This window comes from Podarcis melisellensis (assembly GCF_964234715.1).
Source record: "Podarcis melisellensis genome assembly, chromosome: 5".
NCBI lineage: Eukaryota > Metazoa > Chordata > Lepidosauria > Squamata > Lacertidae > Podarcis > Podarcis melisellensis.
This window is the reverse complement of record NC_138537.1, coordinates 3,436,313-3,449,493: the sequence shown is the minus strand read 5'-3', so window position 1 is coordinate 3,449,493 and position 13,181 is coordinate 3,436,313. Positions and strand designations below refer to the sequence as shown.

At 47.7% G+C, this 13,181-nt stretch overlaps 1 protein-coding gene across 1 annotated transcript; it reads right to left on the bottom strand.

Annotated features, from left to right (window-relative positions):
- Positions 1-1,521: 1,521 nt before the first annotated feature.
- On the bottom strand, positions 1,522-12,567 carry ZDHHC19 (zDHHC palmitoyltransferase 19). The gene is made up of 9 exons (XM_081911306.1): positions 12,376-12,567; positions 10,354-10,475; positions 8,379-8,506; positions 7,280-7,452; positions 5,517-5,622; positions 5,173-5,243; positions 4,075-4,324; positions 2,432-2,492; positions 1,522-1,745 (listed from the first exon to the last, which is right to left on the bottom strand). The coding sequence occupies exons 1-9, from the start codon at positions 12,477-12,479 to the stop codon at positions 1,615-1,617; spliced, it is 1,146 nt and encodes a 381-aa protein (XP_081767432.1). The 5' UTR covers positions 12,480-12,567; the 3' UTR covers positions 1,522-1,614.
- Between the last annotated feature and the right edge of the window lie 614 nt (positions 12,568-13,181).

Here is a 13,181-nt window from a genome sequence, read left to right as displayed (position 1 = left end):
GCAACTGTGCCTAGTTAGACGCAGTGTGGATGCAGAAAAGGGAGGAGTATTGCTGCCACCTAGAGGCAAACCTAGAAATGACACTAAAAGTGCTCTGGGAACAAGGCCAGGTAAGTCTTACCTGTAAACAGAGGAAAATGACTTGCTCCCCTGGCCTGATGGTGCCCTCGGCTCCCGTTTCATCTACCTGGAGCTGCAAACAAGCATGAGGTTGTTCGCTGTGCAGAGGAAGCCATACAGGGTCAGACCAGAAGCGAAGTTACAGGGAACCAGGCAGAGGGCCTTCTCGGTGGCGGCACCAGTCCTGTGGAACGTCCTCCCATCAGATGTCAAGGAAATAAACAACTACCTGACTTTTAGAAGACATCTGAAGGCAGCCCTGTTTAGGGAAGTTTTTAATGGTTGATGCTTTATTGTGTTTTTAATATTTTGTTGGGAGCCGCCCGGGGTGGGGGGGGGGGAGAGAATTCATGGCAACTTTACAAACGCTTTTATCCAGTTTTTGCTTCAGAAAACTAGGTTCACTGGAAAGAAAAGATCAGCCTTTAACATCAGCAGTAACATCTAGACCATGGGAGCGTTTCAGCGCTGTTCTTGAGTTTGTTTAAAATCTAAAACAGCTTATCTTGTATTCCTTTTTTTGAATTTGTGCCATTTAGGTTTTTAAAACCTTTTTGTAAAGGCAACACTAGAATTTTCACAGCTGAGTCCTCAACGCTTTATTACTGTGCTTTGCTTTCTTTAAGTTGGGCTTTGTCTAAAACCTGCCATTGAGGTTTTTAAACCCCTTTTGTAAATTCAGTATAAAAACTGTACCTTTGAGTCCTCAATCCTTTATTACTGCGCTTTGCTTCACCTCAGTCAAGCCAGGATTATAATACTTCAGAATTTTTGGGAGTTCTACCCCCTTTTTTGGAATTTTGGTCATTTAAGGTTCATGATTTTTCTATTTCCTTCTGAAGAAACTGAATAGTTCAGTGAAACGAGGTTTGTAGCCGGCATTCCGTTAAGGCTTTATTCAATTTTAGGTTTTTCTAATTTTTTCCTCAAACCTTTTGATTTATTTCCATAAGATAATATTTTTAGTCGATCACTTCTCGTTTCAGGGATTTTCACGGTATTTCATTTGTTTTGTGCAATTTCTCGGTTCTGTAACTGTCTTTTTTCTACTGGTCTCTGTTAAGTCATGGGTGAACATATCAGACGACACAGCGAGTATTCAAACAGCTCTTGTTTATTCACAGGCCAGGACAGAACTGAACTGAAGGGTTCAGCCAGCCTGCTTATATAGAGCTCCACTAGAACGCAACAGTAACCACTTTCTGTAACTATCCAATCACTGAACGTCACTTTCAATCCCTTATTTGCATATGTGGACCTGAGTGAAAACTATCTACAGTATCCCCCTGCTGGCCCAGGGTGAGAACTTCAGTACATAACACTCTCCTGCAAGGGCTCATCTTCGCTCCCCCCGCAACCCCAACCTGAACGAACAAGAAATGAACTTGCACGCAGGATGGCGACTTTACAAACGCTTTTATCCAGTTTTCGCTTCACAAAACTAGGTTCACTGGAAAGAAAAGGAGAAGCCTGTGAGACCCCCCCCCCCCCACTTCAGATATCGGACACGGAGAGGAGGGTGGCCGTGGGAGAGGAAGCAGGTCGCCGGCTCCCGTGGATCTGGCATTTCCAGTGCAGGTCCTGATCCGGATCCAGAAGCTCCACAGAATCCAGCATGTCGGGAACTGGCAGGGAAAGGAAATAACAGATGGTATTTAACTCTGAGTAGACTTGCTAAGATGTATAAGTCCAAATCAGATAAGTGCAAAGAGGTGGAGGAACATTCCTTCATATGTGGTGGACTTGTAAAAGGGTAAAAAGAGTACTGGGAAATGATCCATAATGAATTGAAAAAAAAATGATTAAAAGTACTTAAAAAAAAAAACAGAGTCCTTTGTGTTGCGGATAATTCAGACTGAAATTCCCAGGTGTCAAAAAAGGTTATTTATAAGAGTACATCCATTTGTTAAAAAAAGGAATATACAATGGGATAGACAGGCAGTCCAAAGTGTTGGTACATATATGATTTTGGAATAGTTATTTGTCCTTGGTTTTTTTCTGGGTGAGGATGAAGCGGTCCCAGGTTTCCCTTCACGCAATTGTGAATAACTGGCCGCTGTTGGAACATAAATGCTGCCAGAAACAGCTGTGGCAGACCTCTGCTGAGGGAATACAGGGAGCGATTGATCTAAGATTCACCTATAAAAGTGGTCACATGACGCAGCACTCGTCTCAGGTAAGCACAGGTTGATGCCTTACCTGTTCAGCATCCACCCACCCACCCCAGCAGGCTTCTCTGCCCTTCAGTGGACCCCTGCAGGGGCTGGCTGGACCACTGGGATTTGTCAGCCGCAGCAGGAGATCTACTCACTAGGGATCTCCACCATCCTCTCTTGGCTGTTGATTTGCCAGCCGGATTTCTTCTTGCCAACCTGGAAGGAGGCAGTGGGGAAAAAGATAGTCACGGAACCAAGAAATGACACAAAAACAAATGAAAATCCCTGAAACGAGAAGTAATCGGATATGGAGTTAAACTAAACAACAAAAATCAAAAAGTTTAAGGGGAAAAAATTAACCTAGAATTATACAAAGACTTAACGAGATGCCGGCTACAAAACTTGTTTCACTGAACTCATCAGTCTCCTCAGAAAGAAATAAAGAAATTTTAAAGCTTCAATGATTTTAAAACAAACTCAAGAGCAGGACTGGAACGCTTCACTGAGTTTACAAAAAAGGTATGAAAACCTCAATGACACGTTTTAGCCCTATTTAAGAGAGCCAAGCAGTAGTAAAAAAGCAGAGACATCACCTTGCCAACAAACGTCCGTATAGTTAAAGCTATGGTTTCCCCCGTAGTGATGTATGGAAGTGAGAGCTGGACCATAAAGAAGGCTGATCGCCGAAGAATGGATGCTTTTGAATTCTGGTGCTGGAGGAGACTCTGGAGAGTCCCATGGACTGCAACCTCTCCATTCTGAAGGAAATCAGCCCTGAGTGCTCACTGGAAGGACAGATCCTGAAGATCCTCAATTTTTTATTACTACTGCTTTGTTGTTTAGTCATTTAGTCATGTCTGACTCTTCGTGACCCCCTGGACCAGAGCACGCCAGGCAGTCCTGTCTTCCACTGCCTCCCACAGTTTGGTCAGACTCATGTTTGTAGCTTCAAGAACACTGTCCCACCATCTCGTCCTCTTCTCCTTGTGCCCTCCGTCTTTCCCAACATCAGGGTCTTTTCCAGGGAGTCTTCTCTTCTCATGAGGTGGCCAAAGTCTTGGAGCCTCAGCTTCAGGATCTGTCCTTCCAGTGAGCACTCAGGGCTGATTTCCTTCAGAATGGAAAGGTTTGATCTTCTTCCATGGGACCCTCAAGAGTCTCCTCCAGCACCAGAATTCAAAAGCATCCATTCTTCGGCGATCAGCCTTTTTTATGGTCCAGCTCTCACTTCCATACATCACTACTGGGAAAACCATAGCTTTAACTATATGGACCTTTGTTGGCAAGGTGATGTCTCTGCTTTTTAAGATGCTGTCTAGATTTGCCATTGCCCATCCTAACGGAACAGTACCTATTTATCTACTTGCACTTTGACGTGCTTTTGGACTGCTAGGTTGGCAGGAGCAGGGGCCGAGCAACAGGAGCTCACCCTGTTGCGGGGATTCGAACCGGCTTGTCTAAACAAGAATGTTTTTAGCAGGCACCGAAAAGAGCACAGTGAAGGCACCTGCCTGACATCAATAGGCAGGGAGTTCCAAAGGCTAGGCGCTGCCACACTGCAAGTTTGAGTTCTTACGAATGTGAAACAGGTGCTGGGTGGCACCTGAAAGTTCCACTGAAATATATGGGACAAGGCGATCTCTTAGGTGAACCGGTCCCAAGTTGTTAAGGGCAGCTTGAACCTGGTAATTAAGGAGCACGCAATGGGTACCTATTCCACATCAAACTGAGGTGCAGACAGGCCCATGCGTCAGGCAAAAGGCAATCCCACAGGCATCTCGTTCCACCCCCAGCTCACCTGCTTCTCTGCCTTTTCCGCTGACGCTCCTCCCAGCCTGGGACCCTCTCGGTGCAGAAGGCTCCCCATGGCGCACAGGAAGTGGCGCCAAGCCTTGAGTACCTTCTGCTGGCGGGACAGGTCTTGGGAGCAGCTGTGAGGGCAGGAGCCGGGGATGGCCGAACCCATGCTGGAGACCCAGGGGACGTGGCAGAGCTCAGCGGCCTCGGTGGCCCCCAGGGCCATCGCTCTGGAGGACCTCACTCTGTACCTGCAAGAAGAGCGTGGAAAGGAGGGAGGTGCAGATGAAACTGGGTTGCATGGGTGTGTCATTGTGGTGGGAAGGACTATTTTCTGACTTAAGAGCTCCTCCAGGCAACCTGCTCATTGAGCATCCTCCCTACTTGCTTGCGCAAAGCTTGTGTGAAGGCGGTTAGATTGCACCCAGTATTTACTGAGCGCTTCTTCTGAAATTCAGCCTCTGCCGAGTGCACCACACGGCCGCCGCCTCCTCCATGCCTGCCTGTTATGTACTGAAGTTCTCACCCTGGGCCAGCAGGGGGATACTGTAGATAGTTATGCAAATGAAAGATCGAAAGTGACGTTCAGTGATTGGATAGTTTTAGAAAGTTGCTACAGTAACGTTGTACTGGAGCTCTATATAAGCAGGCTGACTGAGCCCTTCAGTTCAGTTCTGTCCTGGCCTGTGAATAAACAAGAGCTGTTTGAAGAATCGCTGTGTTGTCTGATATGTTCACCCACAACTTAACACTGCCCACTCCTCGTGAGCGTATAGAGGGGAGGTCCAAAAATATCTATATGGTGCCTAGGGAACAACTTGCACCTTAATATCAGCAAGACAAAGGAGATGGTGTTGGACTTCCTCCCTCCCTAAAAAACTATGGGAAACGGGGGGAGGGCAGGAGGGAGCTTTGCACCACAGCACTGGGTATGCTTAAGATGGCCCTGGGTACCACCATAATAAAAGCAAGCAAGGAATGCGATTCCGTCACCTGCCAACTAAAGATTTCCCCTATCGGGATGGGAGCCCCTAACCCTCCACACCGGGAGGTCACCCCCAAGGAAGGATGGCGAAGCCCTGAGCCCCGAGTCACACACTTGGTTCTGTGCCTCTTGCACCACCCCGAGTCCTGCCAGTTCAAGGCCAAAGGTTGCTTGAAGGACAGAGCCTGTGGAGAGAGATGAGGGAGGTCAGAGATGGAAAGGGAAGCAGCAGCAACAGGCAGCCTCTGCTGGGCTCGGGGTCAAGGGCTCGGGGAGCTCTCCAAGGTTGGGGGGACCCTGTCTTGGCCGCATGCGATGGTGCACAGCGGCACACACAGCTCTGGCCGCCATCCTTTGGTGCTCTGCATCCCCAGGAACTCAGACCAGGCAGCTCCACTCACAAGGAGCAGTCCCTCTCCCGCCTCCGCCATGTTCGCCCCTGCATCTCCACGCGGTACCTGGAATTTGCAGCTGTGATGAGCAGCTAAGATGTAGCGGATCTGGGTGCAAACCAGGAGGAGCAGAGGCACCATGTAGAATGCGGTGGGGATGGTCACCAACACTCTGGAAGCACCGGAGTCAAGGAAGACGGACAGATGATAATAATAATAATAATAATAATAATAATAATAATAATAATAATAATATATTATTTGTACCCATCTGGCTGGGCTTCCCCAGCCACTCTGGGCGGCTTCCAACAAAGATTAAAAATACATTGAAATATCATACATTAAAAACTTCCCTAAACCTTCAGATGTCTTCTAAAAGTCTGGTAGTTGTTTTTCTCTTTGACTTCTGGTGGGAGGGCGTTCCACAGGGCAGGCGCCACCACCGAGAAGGCCCTCTGCCAGGTTCCCTGTAGCTTTGCTTCTCGCAATGAGGGAACCGCCAGAAGGCCCTCGGCGCTGGACCTCAATGTCCGGCAGAACGGTGGGGGTGGAGATGCTCCCTCAGGTCTACTGGACTGAGGCCGTTTAGGGCTTTCAAGGACACAAGGGAGAAACGTGCTAAGATGAAGGCACACTTGACAAATCCACACCGCGATCAACTCCCGCCCGGAAACCAATGTTCCCACTGTGAAAGGACGTGTGGATCCAGAATTGGCCTCCACAGTCACTTACGGACTCATTGTTAAAACCGTGTTTATGGAAGACAATCTGATTCAGCTACGAGTGATCCCCAAAAAAGAAAGGAAGAAGAAGCAGAGAATTGTAGTTCTGGGAGGGGAATCTGGATCTCCTAACAGCTCTCAGCACCCTTAGCAAACTACAGCTCCTAGGATTCTTTGGGTTTTTTAAAAAAATAATATTTATTAAGAGTTTAAAGATTACAAAAAAAGAAAAAGAGTTAAACAAAACAATACAATACAATACAGAAAAACAAAAACACTACATATACACTTATCTTAACAAAACAAAACAAAAACAATTAAAAACACATCCAATATTTGCATATCTTGTCTTTCATTCACTTGTTTCAGCGACCTCCTCGCACCTCCCTTTTTTGTATTCCAGTTCAGTTAACTGTTTCAGCAAATCCTTTCCATCTTCCTCAGTTTTCTGTCCTATAATTTATCTTAACACATTCTAGCCTTATTTTTCCCTTTAATCCATTAACAATCTGTTTGTACTTAATTCTTTGTAACATTTCTGCTAAAGCCATATAACTTCATTCCAGCATCCTTCTAACATTCATTAATCTTACAATACTTCTGTAAATAATCTTTAAATTTTTTTCAATCTTCTTCCACCGACTCTTCTCCCTGGTCTCGGATTCTGCCAGTCATTTCCACCAGTTCCATGTAGTCCATCAACTTCATCTGCCGTTCTTCCCGGGTGGGTAAATCTTGTGTCTTCTAATACTTTGCAATGAGTATTCTTGCTGCTGCTGTTGTTGCATACATAAAGAAAGTTCTGTCCTTCTTTAGCACCAATTGGCTGACCATGCCCAGGAGAAAGGCCTCTGGCTTCTTCAGGAAGGTATATTTAAATACCTTTTTCATTTCGTTATAAATCATCTCTCAGAATGTCTTAATCCTTGGGCACGTCCACCAAAGGTGAAAGAATGTACCTTCAGTCTCATTACATTTCCAACATTTATTGTCAGGTAAGTTATAAATTTTTGCAAGCTTGACTGGTGTCATGTACCACCTAGCTCCCAGGATTCTTTGAATCCCAGCATTACAGGAGAGGGAGGGGAACTTCTCTCTGAAGGATACGTGCAGATCTTCTCCACGCTGAAAGCCTCCTGGGAGTTGGATGCCAGGTAGACCAGGCAGGATGCCAGCACCGCCAGGTCGTAGCCACTCAGGAAGGCCACAAAGAAGATGAAGAAGCGAAGGTTGTGGTAGCCAATGCAGTTGTTGACCCACATGCAGTGGTGGTCGAATTCCTGCAGGTGATATACAGTATAATGAACTGAAGAAAATGTTGAAAATAACTTTTGTAAAAACAACCAGAAGCCTTTTTATTAGGTATTTTAAGCCCAGATATACTGAAAGAAAAGAGGACTGTTGAGTTGTGGGTGAACATATCAGACGACACAGAGATTCTTCAAACAGCTCTTGTTTATTCACATTCCTTATTTGCATATGTGGACCTGAGTGAAAACTATCTACAGTATCCCCTTGCTGGCCCAGGGTGAGAACTTCAGTACATAACAAGGACTATATTCGTGTAGGCCACTACAGAAGCGAGAATGTTGATTGCACAAAATTGGAAGACTGCAGAAATACTAACTAAAGAACAACAGAGACTTTGAAAAAGAATGGGAACCATTTATATTAAACTTGCAGAAACAAAGAAAGTCTATAGACTTGATGGTAGGATTTAAATGAACATCCACATTATTATTAGAAAATGTGTAGATAGAGAAATATTATGGTGTATTCCCTGTTATTTTTATGTTTTTAGGTTTGATGTTATTGTATAAATACGTTATTCGTATTTTTTTTTCTTTTAGGAGGCAGCAAAGTGGATGAAAGGAGAAACAAACTGGAAGCGGAAGTTTGGGGAAGCCTATGATGTATGTTTTTTCACAAACATACATATTTTTGCAAGTAATATCCCCCTATATATTGCCTTTTTGCATGTTATCTGCACACCTTGCAGCAGTATATGCATTGTTGCACACAGAGCTTGACCGGAGAACTGCGCTGCAAAATTCTGAGACGTGCCAAATTTTGAAGCGTGGCTGCATTTCAGTTTGCACTGTGCTCCAGAAAGTGCAAACTAGGTAACAGGTTTTACTTTAAATGCGAACCAAGTTGAGCTCCTCCTCTTCCTCCTGTACCCCTAGGGGTCGCTGTCGTTCTTTACCTCCACACAGGTGTTGCACCAGGAGCAGTGGAAAGTGTGCTGCAGGCAGTAGAGCTGGCATTTGTTGCACCAGTGCTGGTTGAGGTCTTTCATGGTGAAGGCCTGGTTCACCAGTTCTTCTTCAATGCCTGGCCGTGGAAAGAAGCAGAGAAGGGAGAAAGCAGCTTCAGAGTCAGGCCATGTGCACACCACACATTTAAAGACGACTCTGTTCCGAACTTTTAAATGGAAAGCGTAATGCTGGTGGTCAACACAAGAGGTTTAAAGACTGTCTCAAGGCAAATCTTTAAAAATGTACCGTATTTTTCGCTCTATAAGACGCACCAGACCACAATACGCACCTAGTTTTTGGAGGAGGAAAACAAGAAAAAAAATATTCTGCATCTCAGAAGCCAGAACAGCAAGAGGGATCACTGCGTAGTGAAAGCAGCAATTCCTCTTGCTGTTCTGACTTCTGTTATAGCTGCGCAGCCTGCATTCGCTCCATAAGACACACACACATTTCCCCTTACTTTTTAGGAGGGAAAAAGTGAGTCTTATAGAGCAAAAAATACGGTAATATAAATACCAACAACTGGGAAACACTGGCCTGCGAGCGCTCCAGTTGGAGAACAGCCTTGACCAAAGGTGTCATGGGCTTTGAAGACACTCGAACTCAGGACGCAAGGGAGAAACGTGCTAAGAGGAAGGCACGCTTGGCAAATCTACACCGTGATCAACTCCTGCCTGGAAACCTATGTCCCCACTGTAGAAGGACGTGTGGATCCAGAATTGGCCTCCACAGTCACTTACGGACTCACTGCTAAAACCCTGTTTATGGAAGACAATCTTACTCGGCTACGAGGGATCGCCAAAGAAGAAGAAGACACATTTAAATCGCCGTGATACCACTTTAAACAGTCATGGCTTCCCCCAAAGGATTCTGGGAGCTGTTAGGAGACTCCCCCATTTTCCTAACGGAGCTACAGTGGTACCTTGGTTCTCAAACGCCTTGGTACTCAAACAAATCGGAACCCAAACACTGCAAACCCAGAAGTAAGTGTTCCGGTTTGCGAACTATTTTCAGAAGTCAAACGCGTGCTGATTTGAGTGTTACACTTCTGTTTTGTGTGTCACCCTGAGGTCTGTCTGTTTTTGCTATTTATTTTGTGTTTTTCTTTTCGTGGCTCTTTTTGTTTTGTTTTTGTGACTGTATGGAGTCCAGTTCAGTTACTGATTGATAGATTGTGTGACTGCAGTACATTGTTCGTTGCTTTCATTTTATGGATCAATGGTCTCGTTAGATAGTAAAATTCATGTTAAATTGCTGTTTTAAGGGTTGTTTTTAAAAGTCTGGAACAGATTAATCCGTTTTGCATTGCTTTCTATGGGAAAGCACGCCTTGGTTTTGGAACGCTTTGGTTTTGGAACGGACTCCTGGAACAGATTAAGTTTGAGAACCAAGGTACCGATGTATAATTCTCCGATTCACTTGATGATCTTTGATCCAAAGTCCTCCATTTTTAGAAACAGTGTTACAAAGGTTAGGTGCCACCCTCACTCTCTGCAAGATTCCAAGGGGTTCTAGGGCACTCATGCCAGGTCTGTGTTCCTTCGGAGGGTTGAGGCACAGCGGAGACTGTCGTAGCCTTAAGAAATATGGTACATACATTGGTACCTTGGTTCTCAAACTTAATCTGTTCCAGGAGTCCGTTCCAAAACCAAAGCGTTCCAAAACCAAGCCGTGCTTTCCCACAGAAAGTAATGCAAAACGGATTAATCCGTTCCAGACTTTTAAAAACATCCCCTAAAACAGCAAGTTAACATGAATTTTACTATCTAACGAGACCATTGATCCATAAAATGAAAGCAACAAACAATGTACTGCAGTCACTCATTCAATTTACTATTTAAACCTTCCGTCTGCATGGAGAGAGTCCAGATCTTGCAGCTTGGTCGTAGGGGGGCAGGGTGGGAGCAGCCCCTGCACACTTACCTTTGTGGAGGATTCCAGTGTCTGTGAAACTGGTGAGGAGGAAGTAGATAATGGTAGGGATGAAGAGGAAGCCGCAGATGGTGGGGAAGGCCCAGGACACATGGAGGGCCAGCCAGCTGCACCTGTGGGAGGAAGCAGGTGGAGGTTGGGGCGAGACCTTGGCTTCGGCCCACAGAAGAAGCTAACCTTGGAAGAAAAAGGTCCTGTGCCCACCACAGTTTAAGAATCATAGAATGGGAAGGGACCCTTCGGCTCATCTCCTCCAACTTCCTGGAATGCAGGAATCTCAGCTCAAGCATCCATGACAGACGGCCATCCAACATCTGCTAAAAAACCTCCAAGGAAGGAGAGTCCACCACCGTCCGAGGGAGACCGTTCCACCGTCAAACAGCTCTCCCTGTCCGAATGTTCCTCCTGATGTTAAGTCAGAATCTACTTTATCGTAACTTGAAACCTTTGGTTCGGGGCCTACCCTCCAGGAGAAAGGAAGCCTTTTAGATATTGACAAGCTGGAATGCGTGCAGAGGAGGACAACCAAGATGACCAAAGGTTTGGAAGCCGAGCCTTATGAGGAACGTTTGAGGGAGTTTAGCATGTGGAGACTGAGAGATGATAGGATAGCCATCTTCAAATATCTAAAGCAGGGGTCAGCAAACTAAGGGCTGCGGGCCAGATCAGGCCCAGTTGCCTTCAGGATCTGGCCCATGGACTGTCCGTGGAACGGCATGGGGATTCTGTTTGTTCAGGCTGCAACATTTTCCCCCCTGCGCCGTTCCCCCCCCATACACACCGTGGCGGCACCTCCTCCCTCCCTCCTCCTGGCTTCTCCCTGCCCTGCCTAGAGGAGGAAGGGGGCTGGGCCGAGCTGGCTGGGCGCCATTTTCAGCAGCCCCTCTCCTCCGGAGTCAGCCCTTTTGCGCTGCTCATCTTCCCTCTGCCGCCGCCGGCTTGGTGCTCCTGTGGGCCAGAGAGTGGAGTGGACGAGCTCGCTCTGCCTACTCATGAGAAGCTGCGGCGGTGGCGGCAGTGGCCGCCCCTGGGAAGGTAAGTGCAGCGGCTGGGGGGGGGAGGACTACTTGCCCCCCTCGCCTCTTCTTCCAGCTCCCCCCCAGTGCTGCTTCTCTGGCCCGCCTCAAGGTCTGAGGGACAGTGGACCAGCCTGCAGCTAAAAATTTTTGCCGGCCCCTGATCTAAAGGGCTGCCCCATGGAAGGTGGAGGAAGCTTGTATTCTGCTGCTCCAGATTGCAGGGACTAAGATATTAAAAGTGCAGAAAAGGTGTTACATAGCACCTCTAGGTACGCCATTTGTTGGGATCTAGTGAGACGAGGGGGCGCTGTGGTCTAAACTACAGAGCCTAAGACTTGCCGATCAGAAGGTCGGCGGTTCAAATCCCTGCAATGGGGTGAGCTCCCATTGCTCAGTCAGTGGCGTAGCGTGGGGGGGCAGGGGGGGCCCGGCCGCACCGGGTGCAACATCTGGGGGTTAGGGTTAGGGGGTGCAAATCCATGGGTTAGGGGGCGCAAATCCATGGGTTAGGGGGTGCAAATTACTTGCCTTGCCCCGGGTGCTGACAACCCACGCTATGCCACTGTGCTCAGTCCCTGCTCCTGCCAACCTCGCAGTTCGAAAGCACGTCAAAGTGCAAGTAGATAAATAGGTACCACTCCGGCGGGAAGGTAAACAGTATTTCTGTGCGCTGCTCTGGTTCGCCAGAAGCGGCTTAGTCATGCTGGCCACATGACCCAGAAGCTGTACGCCGGCTCCCTCGGCCAATAAAGCGAGATGAGTGCCGCAACCCCAGAGTCGGCCACAACTGGACCTAATGGTCAGGCGTCCCTTTACCTTTACCTTAGTGAGACCGGCTGACGCTTTGGGTCTGATCCAGCAGGCCTCTTCTCGCATCCCTTACCTCTGTTACCCTACCCTAAGACGGGATCGTTCAGTTCAAAATGGCCAGCCGAGCGCCATTGCCAACGGCTGCTCCTTGACTCGAGCATCCCAGATCCGCCTTCATACTTACGGGAAAGTAAAGAAGAGGCAGCTGAGACCCATCAGGGTGCTGAAGTGGAAAGAAGCAAAGATGCTGGAAGTGAGAGATTGGCATCCATCTTGGGCAAACCCCATGTCTTGAGGGGAAGAGCCAGGGAAAGCTGTTGGAGCAGTCGCTGGGCCCAAGCTGGATGGAACCCCCCTTGGTCTGTTGCCTTGGCGATGTTGTGATGCGGCAAAGGGATCGAGGACAGAAGCGGGGGGTCTCTCCTGTTGTGGAACGTCACCATGGTGGCGGAAGAAGTCCATTAATGGGCCCACGGTGCAAAGGATGCTGGGTGCTGACACCTGCCTCTCAGGTGGCTTATGGGAGCGCTCCGTACAAGACTCACCCTAAGACCACCTTTAGGGGGTGGGGTTACATTTATTCATCACAAATAAAGCAGTTCCTAGAGAAGAGGGGAAAAGGGACGCGGGTGGCGCTGTGGGTTAAACCACAGAGCCTAGGACCTGCCGATCAGAAGGTTGGCGGTTCGAATCCCCGCGACGGAGTGAGCTCCCGTTGCTCGGTCCCTGCTCCTGCCAACCTAGCAGTTCGAAAACACGTCAAAGTGCAAGTAGATAAATAGGTACCACTCCGGTGGGAAGATAAACGGCGTTTCCGTTCGCTGCTCTGGTTCACCAGAAGCGGCTTATGCTGGCCACATGACCCGGAAACTGTACGCTGGTTCCCTCGGCCAATAAAGCGAGATGAGCGCCGCAACCCCAGAGTCGGCCACGACTGGACCTAATGGTCAGGGCTGCCTTTACCTAGAGAAGAGGGAGACAGTAAAGATT